At 32.7% G+C, this 22,376-nt stretch overlaps 1 protein-coding gene across 1 annotated transcript; it reads right to left on the bottom strand.

The window, feature by feature from the left end:
* Positions 1-3,315: 3,315 nt before the first annotated feature.
* On the bottom strand, positions 3,316-21,289 carry LOC125049628. Its single transcript, XM_047649022.1, has 5 exons — positions 21,029-21,289; positions 14,810-14,936; positions 9,914-10,216; positions 5,592-5,706; positions 3,316-4,863 (listed from the first exon to the last, which is right to left on the bottom strand). Exons 1-5 carry the CDS (start codon positions 21,084-21,086, stop codon positions 4,735-4,737), a joined length of 732 nt encoding a protein of 243 aa, XP_047504978.1. The 5' UTR covers positions 21,087-21,289; the 3' UTR covers positions 3,316-4,734.
* Positions 21,290-22,376: the final 1,087 nt, after the last annotated feature.

Below are 22,376 nucleotides of genomic sequence, written 5' to 3'. Positions count from 1 at the left end.
GCAAAAAAATATAGTATCATATTTACATACTACAAAATGGTGTAAATAAAATAAATATTATATACTTTTACTACAAAGTCGGTTCTATCAACGCCTATTCAAAATGTAAGGTAAACAAAATCCTTAAATCTAAACGCCATTTACCGCAGCCTTCTTTTCATCGATTCACAGCGAGTGCAATGAAAAGTCTGCTCATTTAAACTGAATTTACTTAGCCCTTGATCGCTTGTGTTAGTTAAACTGGGTTTAATTGAATAAAGTTTAAAACTAAATCGATTGAAACTCTCATGGCATGTCTGCGTAGTTCCTTAGATATTAATTGCCGTGGCATGGGTGAGAAATGGCCGTCAATTGATTTTAAGGTTTCGTGGCAATTAATTTCACATTTTTAATAACTACACAATACGAATACAAAATGGAACAGGTTGTGATATATCATTATTTAATTTTTCTTCATATTTTTTTTATATACATTGATTTTAATATAATATATTTGTCAACAAATCGTAGATCGGCAAATAAACTATCTTCTTGATTTTTTTTTTTTTTGGATCACCCATCCGATTACAGAAAGGGCATTCTGTTATCACTTTCTTAGGTGCTTTTGCTATGATTTACAGTAATTTTAGTAATTCTTTAGTAAAATTTATCTTTGTAAACTTATTAATTATTAGATTATAAACATTATGTTAGCACATGCCGTCGGCACCTATTATCGAGGCCACACATTGTTTATAATTTGTTTTTGTTATGTGTTTTTACGCTTTTTCACAATAATACCAGTATTTTTTGTTCATTACCATTTTCAGCCTAAATTAGGAATTATTTTTCACTTTTTAGTTTGATGTGCTTTAAAAGCGTGTTTTTTAGTTTTTTAAAACTATTATTTATTTTTTAATTTTTTTTTTTCGGATTATTGCATTTTCATCGTTCTTTGACAGGTGCGCAAAGTTTGAATTAAATCTGTCCGTTAAAAGTGGGTCAAAATCGAGTCCGAAGGACTCGGTTACATACATACATACATACAGGTGAAGCTAATATAAAGCGTGTAAAAATAATAACTGTTAATTTTTTGCTTAATGACGTTGGACATCAAATACGAAATTCTTAACTCACACGACGCATGATCGATATTGCATTCGTCCTTATTCTTAATAATAATATATCAATAATTGGTTCTTAAAGAAATTCTTAAAAACCGAAAAGAAAAATTACAATATAATGAAAGTTGAAAGTCTTATGCTTTACGCTCCGGAATTAACAAGTAGACGATGATTATGAAAAAGATCTTAAACTTTTGTTCGTTTGAATTAATTTCTCTAGAAAAGGTGAATTCTTTTTAGATTGAACTGTTCTTATGCAAGTCTCCAGTCATTTAGCGAGTACTCTACGATTGAGTACAAGAGTCTTTCATTACTTGATACTGATTTATCTATAGATTTCGAGTAATCGAATCGATTTAAATCACGAGACCTGTATCTTGGGAAGACAGAGAATGATTAATGGAAGAAGATTCTATTTTCAAATAGAATTTTATTTTTTATTTTATTAGTTATTAAGCTTACGACATCACACACAGTACTAAATCTACTAATTATTTTACAAAATCTTACATCTAAAATGTGTGACAATTAATGTGAGCATAATTTCCACAAAAAAAAAATTAAATAGATATTAAAAATACAATCAAAACATATACGATAATACAAGCACACAATAAAATAAAATTACAGAAATTTGTTGGCACTTAGAACAGAAGAAAGAATTATAATTTGTTCGTAGTTTAAAGTTGTATATAATATGTTTATTATGCTATTCTTTAAATAAATAAATTATTTACTTATTATTAATATATATAAAATGACGAGGGCTTCCGTGACAGATTACTGACAAAAAATTTGTTTTAATACTAGTTAATTAACAATTACATTATTAATTGCGCAAAGTATATCTACAGGCGTGAATCGAACGCGCGACCTCATTATTTGCGAAACAAAATCATGTTATCTACTATCAATCATATTCATTTTACTAAGGCTTAATTTTTTTATATCACAAATATCGAGTAAGGCAATTTTTAAATAAAGTTAACACCATTAACAAGCATACAAGGGTATCTAAAGGTACTGCGAGCGTGCTATTTGACGGGTTCAGCGTTATTGAACACTAACGATAATTAATTGACGAGAATTTATATAACCCGACGATTCCAGTATTTTTGAGAAGACATATTTAGCGAGACACTGCCTTTTCAGGTTTTTACGAAACGCGAACTTTTTAATTTTTTATTGAACATTTTAACTTAAAAATGTACTGGCCTGAGAAGATTTCTAATAAAAAACTCCATGAACGGTCTGGGAACCGCTAATCGGCCACCAGATCTAACGCAAATGGAGAAAGATCGGATACACTGTTTAAACCCAAACTACTAGGCACTACACTAGACGATCTTAAACCTGGCGACACTCAGTTGTGGCCGCGGTCTCCTCATAGGGGCTCTAGGAACTAGGACAATAAGTCAATATTTTTTTCTTTTCTTACTGAACAAAAAATGTACTGATTTTGAATGGCGCTACAGCCTAAAGTCTGGGCCTCAGATTTCTGTGTATCATTTGTTTTTCTAATAGACAAGTAGGTGATCAGCCTTCGGTGTCGACTTTTGGGTCTAAGGGATACCGGTTTCCTCACGATGTTAAGATAGAAAGTTCATTGGTGCTCAACGCGGATTCGAACCTATGACCGATAAGAGTTGCATGCTGAAGCCACTAGGCTAGCACTGCCACAAAGAACATTTTTTTTTTTTTTTTTTTTTCAGTAGCAACTTCTTGGAAGGTTTTGGTGGTTTCATTGATACATCTTAAAATTATTTTGGGGTCTGACAAATACATCAATCATTTTTACGAAAACCAAACTTTACCACCGTAGGTGACCCTTAGCTAGTCACAAAAATTATCGCTAAATCTAATATATAAAATTCTCGTGTCGCGGTGTTTGTAGTTAAACTCTTCCGAAACGGCTTGACCGATTCTCATGAAATTTTGTGTGCATATTGGGTATATCTGAGAATCGGACATCTATTTTTCATCCCCTTAAATGTTAAGGGTAGTCCACCCCAAAAATTTGTTTTAAATTTTTATATAATTTTTTTGTAATATAATGTGTTTGTATTTATTTTTTTATGATACAGCATACAAAAATACATACGACCCCTGATTTTCACCCCTCTACGATCAACCCTATTTTTTATTATAAATGATATACATGGCAAAACGACGTTTGCCGAATCAGCTAGTCAACTATAAAAAAACACATACAAAAGTTATTCATATATTTTAATAGGAAATAATAATAATAATTCTAACTATAATTTCATTAAACTATCACAGGAAGTTCTGAGCTGACATATATGCATAATAACAAATATTTAAATATCCCAACCAAGGTATAACGTTTATTCTAAAAGCTATTAACACAAATATTTACGATTTTAACATGTAATGATGCATGGTTATCGTGAAATGTGATTGAAAAACGCATTTAAATACTTATAATAATTTAAATAAATATAAATTAAAGTGTATTTGTTATTAAAATGTTTAATTATATTTAATATTACAATTATTACAGTAATGAAAGATCGTTACATTGACGTTAGATTTAATTGATATGCGTAATATATTTTTATTTAATTAATATAATAATTTAAGTACCTATATAATCAAAAGATAACTTTTAAATAATAATTAACTCTCGGCACTTTACTAGACCAAATTGCTAAAGTACTATTAGACGAGCCATTTGCGGGAGAACATAAAAATATAGTAATTTTTTTTCAACAAATATACATATATGTATGTATATTTATTATGTAAGTTTTCGATAGATTTGTAAAAAATTAGCTGATATGAGAACTCTAGGGGATGATTAAGGACTGTACTAGAAACCTTGAGATACATCAAAGTCTTCATGAAATTTACTATTTTAAAATACGCTTATACACAAATAATACCTACATATATTACAATACTAGGAACAATACTATACATTATTATACTTAACTAAATGCCTTTTTTAAGTTTCACGAATTCTATTCGCAGTCTTTGGCCTACGATATATTTCTACCAACCTTAAATATTAAAAAATATGATTTTCAAAGTGAATTTATTTATTTCTTTAGAAACATTCTAAACGGACTAACAAGTGAACTAATTGTCTGACTTTTTTGTTTTTGACATTATATGAATAAGGTATATAAATAGGTTCAATTTCCGGAAAATAATAGGAAAGTTGAAATATCAATGATACAGATTTATAAATACAAATGAGATTCAAGATTTTAATTGTAATTATAATGAATTATAATGTAGACGAATTAGGAATATTTGTAAAAAATAACAGCACTATTCAGCGTAATTTGGTAGTAAACAAACGAACATACATCAATTGGATAGTATTCATGTCAGACGATTGAGCCGTGGTGATGATTATTGTATGGATTTTTAAAAGTACCTTGCATAAGTATCAAAGTTTCATACGAGTTCTTGAGACTGAAAATACAATTATCTAATAACTTATAATTACCAGGTAACATGAACTACATCGCTTACTTCGCAAAAAGGCGAAGTTTCACCATCCATAAATTGTTTACACTTCAGTGAATGCATCAACTTGAAGTTCTTCACTAATTACTAAGTTAGTAATTAAAATTTCAATTCCGTGTGTGCGCCGATTGCATTACGCAGGCACAAGCGCCGACACGAAGGGAAATATCATTGTTATACTGAGTAGAACTAGGCTGAGCTGGTTTGAGGTTCCGCTGTCCGTTAGACCGCACTCTTGTCCGCGATATTCCAGACAGAAGCTCTGCGAAAATAGAGCAAATTTGGAGCCAAAAAAAACATTTACTCGATTTATTTGATTCATATGAAAATGTATTAATTCATATTGCTATATACAGTTATGAACGTCAATATTTAATGAGGAAGATCTTAACCAGTGCTCAAATCAAGGGCGTAGAGCTGGACAACTGGCAAGAAACTTTACGTTACAGATACTGGCAAACTTCTTCAGCATTAAACAAGGGATTGGTGGAAAGTTTGCGCATCGTACACATAAACGTCAACTGATTTACCAATCACGCGATCGACACGTCACTCTCCCGCCGCCCCACTTCCCAGTGATACCTAAAAATCGCTTCGGCGCAGGCAAGATGTTCAAGATGTTTTCCTGTATCTGTACTGAATTATACTGTACTTATTACTCTTGAAAAAATACATGTCATTTTGAAGTCATCTAAAAACCTTCCCCGCTCAACGCATGTAATTATATTAATTTTATTAAATATATTCACAATAAAATGTTGTTTGGCCACTATATTATAAACACAAAATATAGTAATAAATTGTTTAGACACTACACTTGTGCATTAAATTAAAACTGTATTTATTGACGTCAACTATAATTCCGTCTTACTTTTAGGTGTCAATTGTCAACACAAAAAGCAGTTTTAATCTCAATAGACATAGATTAAAATAATAATGTTAGTACAAATATGTTAATGTTAGCAGCCGTAAATTTGCTAATCTTAATACCTTTATGATATTAGATGCCATTCTCTTGAGGAATGCGCTGGTGAACAAGGCAGCATCGTCTCCACACGACCTCTGAACCGTCCGCTCGGAACACTGGAGGTATTCTTGGAACGAGCTGGAATGTGTAATTGGTTATGAATACATACACCGCGAATAATTTAGCCATCTTTGTGTTTTATTTTGAACAAGATTTATCGTTGTTTATTTTTAAACCGGCATAATTAAAATAACTCGGCTCTTCCATAGATATGTTATTTAGACAATTTTTCAAGGTAGCTTTTACAAACCACAGACATTCATTTTACTCCGGATAAACCCACAACTGCAAAGAGTTTGTAATACCACGGAATAGACAAAAACATTAAAAAGAATTACCGTAAGCGTACCGTGTGATTAAATAATAATCAATACATTTTGCATATGTTGGAATGAAATGAATTGGGAATCGGTGGCTATAATTCTAAAACAAGATTCAACCAAAGACTACGACTAAACAATAGGCCACAAGTATCTGATTAAAATCGAAAATTCTTAAGCGGGCCATAGACGGACCGCATGTTGCAGTCAAGACCGACTGCAACATGCGGTTTGCTCAGGAACTGCTCGAGCGGTCCGTGTATTGCGAATATGAATTTAGTATGGAAACTGCAGATCGCCGTGCGGCGAACAGTCGGTATCGGCTGCAACATGCGGTCTGTCAATGGCCCACTTTACCTCAAAGTTTCGAATCTTACCCTAGATAAAAGTGGGATTGAATCGCCTTCGCAAACTACATTGTCTTCATCCTAGTATTTAGAAAGACCTGGGCCAATACTTGACTCAGTAAGACTTAAATGCATTACATGGTGAAACGAAGGCAAATGCTATGTGACATTTTTTATTGCGTAAATTGTTTCTCAGCCCACATAATGAACTTCTATTTAGAAGCATCGGTAAATTTGTCACATCACGGCTCCAACTTCATAGCAAAACAGCTCCAAATATTATTCTATCGTTCTTTACGACTTGTATGAAGTAATATTACGGATGGCTTGAAGAAATCATGTGGAACTTGGTGTAATGGTTGCAGCTCCTGACAAACGTTGTGTAAAACAAAAAACTTGGCGAGTAAAAAGAGTGGCGGAGAGTTTATTGCCAGTTCTTCTCTTCCGTTCTACGCCCTTCATTTAAGAACTGGCAGTAAATGTAAAACTAGAAGCATTTAATATGTATTTCTTTTACGACGTGAGTGTACATTGTGTTACCTATATGAATAAATAATTTTTACTTTGACTTTGGACCTCTTGTGATGCGTGATATAAATGACATTTTTTTATTATTTTAAGTGGCGTTTATGATCAGGTTACGTTAGGTTAAAGCCAAAATTTGTATCTTCTTTCATTCATTTCACAAATCATGATGTTTTAATTAATTTATATGGGGTTAAAGAGCATGCGCCACCACATTATTGCATGGTAACCATTGCCGCGTGATGAAAATATGTAGAAAAAATATGAAGCCGTGATTCGACAAATTTACCGTAACTTTATATTTTATTTTGAAAGAATATCTATTCACTTTTCAATTAAGGGGTTTTAAAAGTTCGCAGTTCGTTCACACAATTCGCACTGCAATTTTCAACGGAAATAGTTTTGTTTTTGTTTATCTTTTCATTGTGTCGACGCACGGTCAGCGATGTATAAGTCCGGTGATATTGGCTGAATGACTTTATAGAAGCTAGCTTTAAAATATTCAAACATTTTTTCACATCGAACGTGACTAATAGCAACAAACCATTAATCGTTAAGTGGCTCCCAAATCTCGAGTATTCAATTAGAATACTAAATATGTCGTTTAGGATTTTTTTTTTAATTTTTTTTTTTTCAAGTACATATTATAGTCACCTTTTTTTTATATCACAGGGGGAAAACGGGCAGGTGTTAATGATAGTGATACCGTCGCCAATGGACATTCACATTGCCAGAAGGCTCGCAAGTAAGTTGCCGGCCTTTTAGAATTTGGTACGCTCTTTTCTTGAAGGACCCTAAGTCGAATTGATTAGGAAATACTTCAATGGGCGCACTGGTTCCACATAGTGGTGGTGCCCGGTAAAAACTACCTTATGAAACGACCAGTTGTGAAACGACGACGACCTTACTAAAGAGATTCTTACTGGGTAGTAATGTTTAATATATGCAAGTGTGTCGCTAGTATCACGTGATTAAATAATCATATAGGTCGGTTATCGAAAGCTGGCGGGTTCACAGTACTCACACTAATGCAATTTCACATATAGTATGTTTCAAAATATGATTTTTTTGCCATGCTATACATTTTAGTCCACTCATACACGACGGACGGTCTATTCATGATGTATTTATGATTGTATTTCAGTTTGACATCACGTCTCGCGCTTATTCACAGACACTACACAAGCACAAAGTGTAAATGTGTTGAAGCCGCCAGCTTTAGTTAACATACCTATACTTCATATACTGAAAAATCGCTCAGACTTCTTCATCTATTTCGTGTTAACTCGGGTTTATAAATTTAATTATTTAAACATGTAACAAAATATAATAGGCCTTTAATAAAAAAGAAAATTTGATGTCTGAGAGACATCCTTGAAAAAGTTCTTTATAATTATAAAATACTACAAAAAAATTCAAATATAATAGATACTGTAAAGAAACTTTAACGTAAGACATAACAGAATTAAATTAGATCTTGTAAAATATAAAGTTTGAAAATTTATTATCAAAATCGTGGCGAGGTAAAGTTTCTAATGTCTAAGACCTAAGTAGTAATTAATTCTCTAGGACTCGTTTGAGTAGCGATAAATTCCATTTCTTGACAGCTTTTGAAAACTTAGATTGAGTGGCTTCATTAAACGCGAAGAAACCTTAAATTGTTCAAAAGGTCAAATACTTTAGCCACAATCAGACATTGTATCAATAACTAATTATTGTAATAATTATTTCACCATTTGAAAGGTATTTATGGAAACAAAGGAGTTTGAGATCAAAGTAAAAATTGTAAGTCAAAGTAAATTGAATGAAAATTAATTTATTATTGATCAATTGTTTCAAATTAGCAAAAATCAAATAAAGTGCTCTAGTCCAATTTATCGGCGGCTAATATCTATTGACTGTTCATTTACGCATTAAAGTGCAGTGTTTCCCAACGTGGGGCCACGCCCCACAAGGGGGCAATTTGATTGTTAAGGGGGAAATCGAAATCAGCTTGAATCACCGTAGAGACTTGAGACTGAAGCTAACCAAAGTGGAACCTAATATAAAATCTCTGTGCACATAAAGTGCTGTAGTCCAAAAGCATCAAGTGCAAGAAAAATCTTTATTAAAATTATTTGGAATTTGAATCTTTTCATTTTTTTGAAAATTTACTTATTGTTTCGTTAACAATTTCCTAGTGATTTCTTCCTATAACCTATCATTTAAATTTCGTAAGTGAACAATTCATTTTTTTAATACATATATACATTACTAGCTGACCTGGCTAACTTCGTTCCGCCCTACTTAACCTTATAATATCGTTGTTACTTTAATTTAACTTATTTTAGGATTTCATTAATGTTAAGTATTATTGCTTGCCATTGCGAAAGAAGAATGGCAGTTTTACACATTAGGCATCTTCTCTCAAGCGTCAATATGGCGATACTGCATGTTAAGCACTTTCTGATATACAACATCTTTTGATCAGGATCAAAGCATGGTTATGCATCTCCTCATTCACCTCAAGATCGGAATTTCTTGAACTGACACGAATTCGACGTAAAATGATGCGTAGTTTTGTCAACAGATGGCACCATATGGTTTTTGCATTCGTAAAATTTATTAATTTATTTATTGTTATTCGATAACTTATCCGATATTTTATTGCTTATTCTGCTATTCGGGACGGAAACAAATCCAACAAATCAAAAACCATGGCAATCCGTCCAGCCGTTCTCGAGTTATAAGTGTTGTAACAAACACGACTTTCTTTTATATATATAGATGTATGTTACATGGGGGGGGGGGCAAAAGAATTTTAGGCAGCGCTAAGGTGGGGCATGGCACATAAAAGGTTGGGAAACACTGATATAGTGTATAAGTATATGCGGGCCATCCGACGTCAGTCAACTTTGAGTATAAAATATATTTTCCGCAATTTTTTCGAGGTGCCTACGTAATTTAGTTAATAAGGAATTAAAAAAAAAATCTGTGGTGTAGCCCTTTGTTGTGGCTGTGGTGGTGGTTTGTGATGTTAAATGAAAATAAATTTAATAAAAATGCACGCAAATTAACTGCTCATTAAAACCAATAATTACAAATATCTCTTACCAGCACATAGTTCGCAGATCCTCATGGCTTCCGCTATCTGTCTCATACTGGTCCCTCTCCGGGTGGTTGCCGAGTGACGTCAAAGTCACCTCATAGTTCTTGCTACACGTTTCATACTCCGGTCGAACCTTCTTCACACAATCAGCATGTCTCAGGTACTCATCCTGATATGTGCCGCGTGTACAAAGCTCTTGGACCACATCAGTTATCCCGGCGTACATCCGCCTAAACAGGACTTGTTCGCTCTTCCCCATACAAACTTCTGTGTAGTTGTCTATACATTTGATTCCCGCTCGAAGTTCTCTATAACAAATCACTTTTGATGTTAATACCTTAGATGTATTCTACAACAGTCTGCAAAGTTATTGTAACTTTATTTATCAAGCTCTTAATAAGGTTTAAGTTTTCATTTAGTTTTGGTTATTATTAACTTTTAGTTATTTTGTGGTTGTTTGTTTAATTTTTTCCCTTGATAGATTGCTTATGTTCTAATGTAATTTATGTGTGTATATATATGTGTGTTAAATTTGTGATGTCTTATTTAGTTATATTTTTAGGCATACACGTTGTTTTAGAAGGACTATATCTAATATTCATACAATACCATTTGACAGGGAAAATTAGTTTCAACTATAATTCGGCGAAAACCGAATTATTAGAAGGCAATAAAAGCTGATTATATACTTATTAATTGCAAATAATGATCAACAAAACGGACTCATTTGTCGAGATTGCAGATACGATATTGCCCAACACAAATTGTATAAATGATCTTAATAAATGCTCTCTTACGTCATCAACATCTAACAGTAATCTAACGCGTTAATTATTATAATTTAATTCATTAACACAGTTTTACTCTGCTTATTTATGTAAATTTAACATTAAGAAATTTAACTCCCACTTATAAACTAAATTCCTAACCTACATAATATAAACTGCTTCCAAGCGTCACCTCTAGTAATCAATCATTAATTAGGAGTACTAAAACAAAAAATCAATAAAAACCTTTAATATTTCTGAAAAGTATCTCTAGAAAGTTTACACAATGATTCACTCGCCCAGTTAATTTTCACAGTCAAGAAAGGAACAAACTTTGGAACTGCATTAGTTAGTATGCGAAATTTATCTTTCTTCAAAGTTTCCTGGTAACATTGAAAGGCTTTTTGTCAATTCAATTCGTGGCTGAATAAAAAATACTAATGAGAAAACTTAAGAATAGAACATCTTATAGTTCAGAAATACCCACACTGGGTAACACTACTATAGTATTAAATTCTAGTATACTATGGGCGGTGTTAACACTTAACATCAGGTGAGCCTCCTGCCCGTTTACCCCGTTACATAAAAGAAGGGTGTGTACTTATGTACACGCGTTAGAAGTTATACTTCTTTTGCGTAACAAGATAAAAAACTTTTCAAAAATTTTATTCTACGTTTGTAGAAAAAACTAAACTGTTGACTATTGCTAACTTCAGGGTGTCGGTTTTTTGTGGCGGTGTGCGCGCTTCGTAAAAATTTACTCATCATTTTTTCCAAACGCGCCAAAAGAAGTATAACTTTAAATACATGCTCAATACGATTTCTCTCATGGACCTACGGTTTCTGTAGATACAAAATATAACGTAATAAAAGACGCGCTTAAATGCGTTTGAAAAATTTTACTTAGAAATTTTTACATATTACAATAAAATCTTATGTTGTTGTACGTTTTAGTTTTCTGACCGCATAAAGACAAGGGTTCTTGAAGATACTCAGTCGACTTCAGGACAACATCACAATGTTCACGGAATTTCACTTGTATTCTTTGATAATCAGTTCCGTTTCGAATAACTGCAGTCATCCACTATAAACACTAATGGCATAATATCTTTTATCAGAATGCTCTAAGACTATCAGTCTTACTAATTATTACCTTAATTTCCCACACATTTCATGGCAGCCAATTGGAAAGCAACAACTTCTGACCTAATCAACAACAGGTACAAAAAATAATTTAACATAAGCGATTGTTAACATATAAGTGATGCATATAATATAATATCTTTATAACTGGGGGTTGCGAAGAATTCACTTATTTCTGATTAGGCCGCCCGTTGCGCTCTTTCTTTTAATTGTCTTTCTTTTCTCTAGATTCTTTTAAAATCTTTTGTTAATATAAAATTTATACAAACCTATTAAATTAAAAATACTGTATTAAATAATGTCATCGTAATTAATTATAACAAACTTCTATTTCTTTTTATAGAACATAAACGGAGCATGAGGCTCATCTGAAGTTAAGTGATTCCCTCGCCCATGGACACTCTTAATGCCAGAGGGCTCGCGAGTGCGTTGTCGGCCTTTTTTATGTGGCCCTTATATTTACAGCATTGTTCGTAAAGCTTATAAAATGTTAGGATAAGTCTTAAGGGCGTCGACCAACTTCATCCAAGTCAAAACTGAAAGCTCTGTACTTTGCCTATGTTAGATCAAAGGTAGAGTATGCCTCACAAGTATGAACTCCCAATATGGAGTTAATATAGCAATCGTATAGAACTCATACTCATACAATTTAACAGACATCTCCAGTATAAAGCTAATACCTTCCTACCTGACTACTTAACAAGCATTTCCACATTCTTCCACTGTCAGGCGTGAAATAGGAGATGTTACATGTTTAATTAATTTGGCTCAAGTAAAATAGACTGCCCTGAGTTTCTAAGTAAGGTGCACTGTGTATACAATAGGACGCTATAAACATGAACCTATTGTATACTTCTGAATTCAACAGTCTCAACACATACATAAGGAACAGCTTTATGTATGTGTTGAGGTTAATGGTTAGTGCAGAGAATAAGTTTGACGATTTTACTGTTGATATTCTGTTCGCCACAAATATGTCGGCATGAGCTCTGGTATCCGAATTCTTCAGAAACAAATATTGTAACACAAGTTTACTGCCCTTAGTGTTCATAAACTAATTTATTTTGTTATACCATTTATCGTAGATTAAAATGATTTGGTTTGTACCAATCAACCTAATTCAGTACATACTTGTTTATACGTGAAGCTTTTTTTATTGGCGTACAAAGTTATTTGTATTTAATACATAATTTATTTATTGTAAATCATCTTAATACATATAATAATTTAAAAAATAATCGTTTTTGTGTTGTGCAATGAAGTGTGAGTATATAAATCAATGGCGCTACAAGATTTTTAGGTCTAGGCCTCAGATTTCTGTTTAATGATCATTTGGTAATCTAATACGCAAGAAGGTGATCAGCCTCCTGTGCCTGACGCACGCCGTTGACTTTTTGGGTCTAAGGCAAGTTTCCTAAGAATGTTTTCCTTCACCGTTCGAGCGAATGTTAAATGCGCACATAGAGAGTCCGTTGGTACACAGCCGGGGATGGAACCTAGGACCTCAGGGATAAGATTAGCACGCTGAAGCCACTAGGCCAACACTGCTCTGTTGATTTATAATTTATAATTACAAAAGCAATTAAGTTTAATATAAAGATGAATGGACACCGATAAAATCCAACAATTAATTTAGCGTTAAAATTATTCAAATTATCCAAACAAATGCTGACCATTCAACCGCCCAATCAAGTGGAATCTAAAGTTAAAGGACTATTCTAAATTGCTGTTTACCGCAAACAAGAGCAGCAAATTAAGATGAGCTAACTGCGTACCGCGGACCGTTTTGCTGGAAGTTAGCTGGCGCTGACGGCATCTTGGGAAACTTATTCTACACGAACTTCACGTAAATGAGTGAGCCGTAAATTTTCCCTTGGTACCAAAGTGCAAAAGGCTAAATTAAGTTATGAAGTGTAAACTATGAAACGATGAAGTATAACTTTAAGAGTTACTGAACTTTTTTTAATATCGTTATTCATTATAAATTAAAATAGTTTCATTATAAATTAACAGTTGGCCTAGTGGCTAGAAGACAAATATCGTGAGGAAACCGGCATGTCTTAGACACATACTGCTGCTTTTTTTTGCTATCCTTTCCCTAAGCCGACAATTAATTTAAAAAAATTATAATTTTTTATTGTTTTTTTTTTTATGGAACAGGAGGCAAACGGGCAGAAGGCTCACCTGATGTTAAATGATACCCGCCGCCTAAGGAAACTCACACTTTGAGGCTCGCAAGTACGTTGCCGGCCTTTTAAGAAATGGCATGCTCTTTTCTTGAATACTTCATATTGTGTGAAATCTTATCGTTCTGCTGTCATGTTTGTATTTATTTATTCTTTTTGTTTCTGTGGAACTGTTTGAGGATACATGCAATTCTAACTAGATTTTATATTTAGCTTTTTTTTCAGAAGTCTAATCTACAATTATTGCAAATATACGAATTATAATCCTCCAGAACACAGATCATTAATGTATCTAAATTATTTATCTCAATATGTGTAGATAGGTACATAGTACAGTTTGCACTTCTCTCACTCGTGACTCAATATTATTTAACTTTAGTTTCTAAATGTAATTTAATTTTGTAGCATAAGAATTACTTTCTTAGATTATATATAATTCACTAGATGTAACGTTTATTTGTATTTATATATCGCTTTACATTACTATTACTGTTAACTCACGACTAACAACTAATACCTATATGTAACATAGTTGCTGTAATAGAATAGTAACAATACATTTTTGTATTGAAATCACGTGCACCGCTTTCTGAGTGTATTTCGAACTAATCGGAGGCGCAAAAACACATTACGAATACAATTTAGCAAAATTTTAATAATCTATATAGAAAGATTTAACGCGAATCCAAATTGGAACCTAATATAAAATCACTATGCAGCAAGCATCAAGCGCAAGGATCTCACTAAATTACCATAGTAAAATCTTTAATAAAATTATGGAAACTTGCGGAAGTACTTTACTCACATGCAACTTTTGTCCAGTTCTTCTCTTGTGAGGGCGAAAGATATTTCCGGGGAACTAAGTACCGGCAGCGCCATCGAACACCTCTGAAGTAAATCCTCTTGTTTGTTGCAATGTTCTTTCAAAGCCTCTGTAACAATGAAAAAAAATCTTAATATATATAAACTAGCCGTTTCGCGCCCGCTTTGCTGGACGAATTAAAATAAATTTTATGTTTCATTATTTTATTTTTTTCATATTTTTATTATTCTTCTTTTTAACTTCCCGCTAAGAAAATTGAAATATTTCGAAAATCGAGTTTTTAACAGATGTTGACGTTTTGCGGTTCTAGGAAGCCTCTTTTGTTTTTATTAGCGGGAAAAATTTTCATAAAAGTAAAACAGAAATAAAAAAATGAAGGAACGTTGGAATTAAAAAAATAAATAGCCATAAACCATCTAGGAAAAATGGTGGTAGTTTCATGTCGATACGATCAGTGGTTTAAGCGTGAAAGAGCCTCAAACGAACACCATTTTCTTTTTATATATATAGATTACGTGTCACGTTGTTTGTCCGCTATGGACTCCTAAACTACCGAACCGATATCAATCAAATTTGCACACCGTGTGTAGTTTGATCCAACTTAAAAGATAGGATAGCTTACATCTCAACTTATACCCGCAATATTATTTTATTGCAAAATATTTGTTTATTATTTGATAGTCACAATTCCAACAGATGGCGCTGTGTTGAAAGTAAACTGTTATGCTACAATTTAATGGCATAGCAACCAAAAAGGATGGTGGTCCCCATGACTAGTGTTCTCCTACCGTTTCCCTTGATTAGTTTACAACTATGTAATATAGAACCTTATAAAACCTTAGCCATAGCAACGCTTGGCCGAGTCTGCTAGTATATTATATAGTATAGTTGTACAAAATCTGCCGTTCTCCACCCGCCAAAAATAATAAAAACAAAAATTAGATTAGGGTAAAAAACCGCCTTCACAGGGAAGGCGAGGACATTTACTTCGTACTGCGCTCACTCCAGTGAGCTTCAGTCCTGCCCTTCAGGCGATTGACCACCCCGCGACGGCCCAAGCCGAGGACCGAGTCTCACAGGAGACGCCCTTGCGCTAGTCGCGGGAAAAACGCCCATTCAGGCCGAGCTACGCTCGCCAAAACAGCCCGAGCCGAGCTGTAAAGGCCCTTATAAGGCCAACTGCTAGATTCCTTTCCAAAAAAATCTACCGTACTATGGTAGCTACTTTAATCATATTTGTGGAGGAAGGATCCTTCCTCTAACCCTAACAGTCTAAGTTAGTGTTTCCCAACGTGGGGCCCACGCCCCACAAGGGGCAATTTGATTGTTAAGTGGGGCAATCGAAATCAGCTGGATATAACAACGTGGACTTGAGACTGAAGCTAACCAAATTGGAACCTAATATAAAATCAAGGTGCAAGCATCGAGCGCAAGGATCTCACTAAATTACCATAGTAAAATCTTTAATAAAATTATTTGTAATTTGATTTTTCATTGTTTTGAAACTTTACTTATTGTTTCGTTAACAATTTCCTAGTGATTTCATCCTTGAACCTTAATTTAGCTTTCTTAAGTGAACAATAATTGTTTTAAGATATAAAGTATATATAGGGGCATAAGAATTTTAAAAAGGCTAAGGTGGGTGGCATGGCTGAAAAAAAGGTTGGGAAACACTGGTTTAACTACTGACAGGCCCGAAGGCCCTATAATTAAACTAAAATTGGAAATATAAAATGGGACAATCTTGAATAGTTTGTTAACTACAATATACGTAAAAAACAGTATTCTATGGATAGTTTTTAGAGTACTTAATATAAAATATACACTAGGGAAGTATTTTTAACGTATATATAACGGTTTTATAAATAAAATCTTAATTTGACGCTTATAATACTTTTATAGTAATAAAATTTCAATCAATTAATCTAGGGGTGATACATATATTCATAAATATGATATGCTTCAGCGTGCGCAATGAAATATCAAAATGGTAGATGTTTTTGCATATACATTATACATATTTAGGAAAATAAATGTTATATTATACTAAAATCCCGGAACTTCAATACGTCAACATGACGTCAAAATATTTTATTTAAATTTATTTATGGTTATAATATATGCATAATTTTTAATTAATATATAATGATATGATGTAAATCGTCAGTGTATAAATATCATACATGGAAACTAAAACAATCTATGATATTATTGTATTTACCATCTACACATGACCAAACATTTGTTTAGAACATAGAAACGTTTGCCTACTAATCCCACGCAAAGATTCAATTTTTCCTAAGAACAATCTTAATGAACGGAATTCTACCGCAAGCGTATTTTGTCATCACAAACAAGTTACTAAAACTGTATAACACATTGCGAAACATATGGAATGCATAGCAGTAGTTAAACAGAAAATCGTCCTCTATACACGCGAAATTCTCAAAATTCGTAAATCATGAGTACTATATGTTTACAAGGCAAGATACCGGCAGTGTCCTTTCACTTATCTAGATAACTGATTCTTGATAATGGCCTCGAAACGTGTGTTCCTCGTTGACTAGTTGAACGAGTTTATTTTTACCGGTGCCATTCTAACCTGGTGCATTCCAATGGTGGTGGGGTGCCGAGCCCACCACGTGGCACTACTCCATTGGTTGTTAACATCGTATGATGCTTTGAATGTGTGTATCGAACGTCAACCGATGTATGAAGACCAATTTGAAGAACATCTGTATACGCAATCAATTAAGTCCATCTGATACCATAGGAAATCTATTTCCCTTGCAATTATTGCTGTAGATTGTTGTTTGACCTTTTCATTACTGGTGCAGTCGTGTCACGCTAATTTAAATTGGGAGTTGTTTATCGAGAAAACAAATGACGCGTTATCTATTAATACATCGCTGTAATACATCTAAATACAAAATGACTTCTTTAGCGTACAGGTGTAGAAATGAAAACGTATGAAACCATAATTAGAATAATACCGCGATTTTATCTCGTGATTACGTGGCGAATGGCGTTAATTGCAGTAATTGTTAGCAATATTAACAGTAATTCAGTATTAACATAATATGTACGGATTATCCAGCCACAACAAGCATTAAAAGTCAAATGAGAATAATAAATTGGGGATAAGCCGGCGGCTAGCTACGTGTGGTATCATGTGCGATACATACTAAGTTTTAAATTACACTCAAAAATTAAGCATTTAATTCTATGGTTGTTTTAAAAATTTCAAAACGTTTAATCTCTTCTCTTTTATGTTTAACAAAATATAGTTATATGAACTATAGTCATTATTTTTTGTAGACCTTAATTTTATATAAGTACAAGTAGTAATTTAAAATTAATGAATTTTTGCTCCTGCCTCGAGAGATCATACAAGTATTTTTTTTTTTAAGACAATTCACACCAATTGACCTAGTCCCATGCTAAGCTGGTGAAGCTTGGGTTATGGGTACTAGGCAACTGATATACATACATATTATAATATGTATGTATATCAATATATCATATTCAAATATGTATGTATCTATAGATAGATAGACATATAAATACATATTTGAACACCCAAGACCTAAGCACAACACCAAATGCTAATCACATCGATGTTCGTCTCAGCCGGGGATCGAACCCGGGTCCATGGATACGCGGTCAGGGGTACTAACCACTAGACCAATGAGTCGTCAAAGTATACTTTGAAATTTTAGTGTTTCCAATCGTCTCAATAAAATTGTAGAAGATTTATTCTATAAAAACATTTCCAGTAGTTTATTTACAAACTGAACTGCGTCGTAAGGATAGTTACATGTTGATCGCGCATATTCACCTTGAAATCGAGCCAAAAAAATAAATAATAAAAACCCGGAATCATGTGTTATCTTTCCCTGCAAGAACTGCGAATGATAATATATCAAATTGTTATCTGAATAGATATTCCCAAGTGAATTGAGGAAACTAGAAATGATCGCGAAGCAAATCGACCATCACTGATGTTCCCGCGTGCACAGTCATTTGTCATTTCCCTCAAATCAGATTGGGTCACTTTTTTACCTTTTCTCGCTTCGCTTAATCAGGACTTGTAAGGTGTGACATCTCTCTTATTTTATCTAATCCATATTATTTTATGTAACTTTAGCACTTTTATTTACGTTAGTAATGTTTAAATAAACAGATATTTCGGATTCTTTACGGCCTTATGCTATTTTCGTTCGACGAAATCTGTAACCAACAGACGATTCAGTCAACCAACGATCCCGACATCAATATGGCGCTTTTCAAGCACACGACGTCAAGGTTGCGATATCAGTGCTATTGAGATAATCATTTCGAAATTTTATACAAAAATATCGCGATCGGTGTCGCGTCGCTACTATTTGAGTCGCGGGCGTTGATTTATATTCATTAAACTTTTATTTATTATAACACTAGCCGTTTCCCGCCCGCGAATTTAAATAGGACATAAATAAAATTTTATGTTTCATTATTATTATTTTTTTTTCATATTTTTATTATTCTTCTTTTTAATTTCCCGCTAAGAAAATTGAAAATTTTCGAAAATCGAGTTTTTAACAGATGTTGACGTTTTGAGGTTCAAAGAAGCCTCCCCGAATGTTTCCGCGGTGAATTCCGTATGTATAAATTTTCATAAAAGTAAAACAGCAATAAAAAAATGAAGGAACGTTGGAATTTAAAAAATAAATAGCCATAAACGATACGACGATACGATCAGTGGTTTAGGCGTGAAGGAGCCTCAAACGAAGGCCATTTTTCTTATATATATAAGAAGATTATCAATTGATATTAAACGTCAATTATTAAACAATAGATTCGAATAATAAACTCGAAAACTACATAGCCGGTTTAAAAATGTTGTCTATAAAAAGCTCGTAGGGGGTTGTCAACTACATATGATAAAGTTAAGAAACGTAACAAAACACAAAATTACAAAATCATTGTAATAAATTAGCATTTTGGTGCATATCTGATAAATATCGGAATTGTACCGGTCTCCTGTGGACTATAAATTATTATCAATGCTACAATTTTACCAACCTCATACTGACAATTGTGACCATTCATACATACGTATGTTATCAAATGAAAATGTATATTTATTATCTATTTGAAAGTTATATCTTCCTTCTATCGGTACTGTTCTTATACTAAATCGGTGGACGCTTTACGGGATTGACTGTCCGTTGGTAATGCCTAAATTAAAAATATATATATATATCCATAAACTACTAGTAGGTATGTGCGGAAAGAATACCGTCGCGGACAGATGGACACACGTAGTAAGACAGTAATCGTCTTCATACTTAGTATGAGAAAAAGTGTATAACTTTTGTGAATAAATAGCAATTATATTAAATCGCATAACCGGTTCTCTTTAATATGTACTTACCAAAAAGAAATATTTTCCCAGCTGTTTATATATGCATTGAATAATAAAGGGAGCAGAATTTAAGTTTAAAACAACTTTATATAAATATTAAATAAAAATAACGTTAATATAACTGCAGTATTTACAAAGTGGTATCGCAATGGGAGCCAAAATTAATATAATTCTATTAGATTAAAATAGCCGTCAATGTTGGATAATCGCCGGAAACATCCCATCTACACACAAATATACTGGAATATTAGACTTGGATAGCTAACTCATAATATTATTAAATCACATTCGTTATGGAAATCTTGTAAATAACGAAGTCGAACGATTCAACGTGGTCTGTCATTTTAATAGTAGGTCTCTACTATAGCGTTAACGCAATATTATAGATTAAAGTAAGACATTTAAGTACCTATACCTTCTGCGGTAAAAAAGAGTATAAATAAAATAAAAATTATCTCATATTTTAAAAACCACGACCTCCTTTGGTTTTACTGATAACAAGTAAACAACAATAAAACATAAAACAATCACCATTTATTGACCGTGAACGGATGCAATATTTATAATAATGGTTACAGGAGTCGCTTTTTACGATAAAAATATGCTTAATAGGTACCTAGGACTTTTTTAAATAAAAAATAATTCATAAAAATTATGTTAACCATACTAAACATTATTAAACTGAGCAAATCGAAGTAATAAAATTATTAGTACATTATGTATGTACGACAAGCTCGCCTTGCCTTGATAAGTAAAATGAATTTTCACCTATACCTAAATCTTAAGTAACTTACCAATTCTATTAATTAAAACAGCGGCCATCCAAAATAGTATAACTTTATTGTGGGTCATTTTTTAAACTTTCTTAAAAGAATAATAATTCTAACAAACTATCTCTGATTCAATATGTTCCACAGTACAATATTTTATAAAATTATTTCACAAAAGTATTCGTAAATTTAAAACTGAAATTTTGTTTCGTGATGAAACGTGTGAATTTCAAAACTTTTCATAAAACGCGACACCATTCCCACATATCCAAGGCAAAACTAATTTGTTTCTGTCATATTTTCTGTTATTTTGTCTTACTCAACAAGTAATGTGTTCTGTGCTTAACACAGCCTATAGACTTACATATCTATGAACCATAACGTACTTGCTCTATACTCAAATAAAACCTCTGCATAATCTGTGCTAGTACTGTTGCCGTTTTAAAACAATTAGACAATTGACTTGTGCTTTTTGTCTCATTCATCCCTCATGGAGATGTCCATTGTCTACTCACGTCTCACGCCAACATTCAACATAGTAATTTGAACTTTAGCGCCTAATCAGTTTGAAATTTGAATTTACATTCGAGATTGAGATTTCTGGTCTCGTAGTATGTTTTGGTTTAAAAGAATTAGCGCGCTAGTTAACAATATTTTGTAATATTAAAAATTACTACTAAAGTCCTTTTTTAGTTGAGCAATAAGTAAAACTGCTACCTAGGGATGTGAAAAAATAATCGATTATAAAAAAAATCGATTTTAATCGATTTTTTTAAAAGTAAAAATCGATTTTTTACGCGATTTTTATATTTAAAATAATCGATTAATAATCGATTATTTTCATAATTGAAAATCTATCATAGTCGATTTTTTATCTGCCACCTCCCGACATTATCTCTGGTCTTTTATAACCCGGACCTCGAACTATTAGGGATATTCGATATACAACGATGTTTGCAATGCGATACATTGAATCCAATTCTTTGAAGATGTATTGATATACTCGATGCATTGATGTTTTTTTGTAAAACATCGAAAGGATGATAAAACCAGTTAATTTTACAAAAACTTAAGTTTGAATGGAACACTATAATTTAAAAGTAAAATCAATTTATTCAGCAGCACAAGACTAAATACAATTAAAAAGACAACAAAAATACTGCAATGTGCTACTGAAAAGGCATACACTCAGCATTTATCAAATTTCACCAAAATCTATCAAAACGAGATTTTGAGACAAGTTACGAGAGTTAATTTCGATTTTGATTATTCTTAAACGTTAATTTGTGTTCATAAATTGTTTTGTTTATTTTTAATTCAAAAAATAAATGAAAAATAAAATATTTAGGGTGTTTATTTTGAAATTAATTCA

The sequence above is a fragment of the Pieris napi genome, chromosome 5 (genome assembly GCF_905475465.1).
Source record: "Pieris napi chromosome 5, ilPieNapi1.2, whole genome shotgun sequence".
NCBI classification, from domain to species: Eukaryota; Metazoa; Arthropoda; class Insecta; order Lepidoptera; family Pieridae; genus Pieris; species Pieris napi.
The sequence above is the reverse complement of the archived record's forward strand: the minus strand, read 5'-3'. Positions and strand labels throughout refer to the sequence as shown.

What these genes read in the sequence shown, in the direction of transcription:
- LOC125049628 (XM_047649022.1), bottom strand. Translation starts at nt 21,086, where the DNA reads ATGACCCACAATAAAGTTATACTATTTTGGATGGCCGCTGTTTTAATT. An exon ending in TGTTTTAATTAATAGAATTG is followed by an intron (nt 14,937 to 21,028) that starts GTAAGTTACTTA and finishes TCATTGTTACAG; the next exon opens with AGGCTTTGAAAGAACATTGC. An exon ending in GAACTGGACAAAAGTTGCAT is followed by an intron (nt 10,217 to 14,809) that starts GTGAGTAAAGTA and finishes GATTTGTTATAG; the next exon opens with AGAACTTCGAGCGGGAATCA.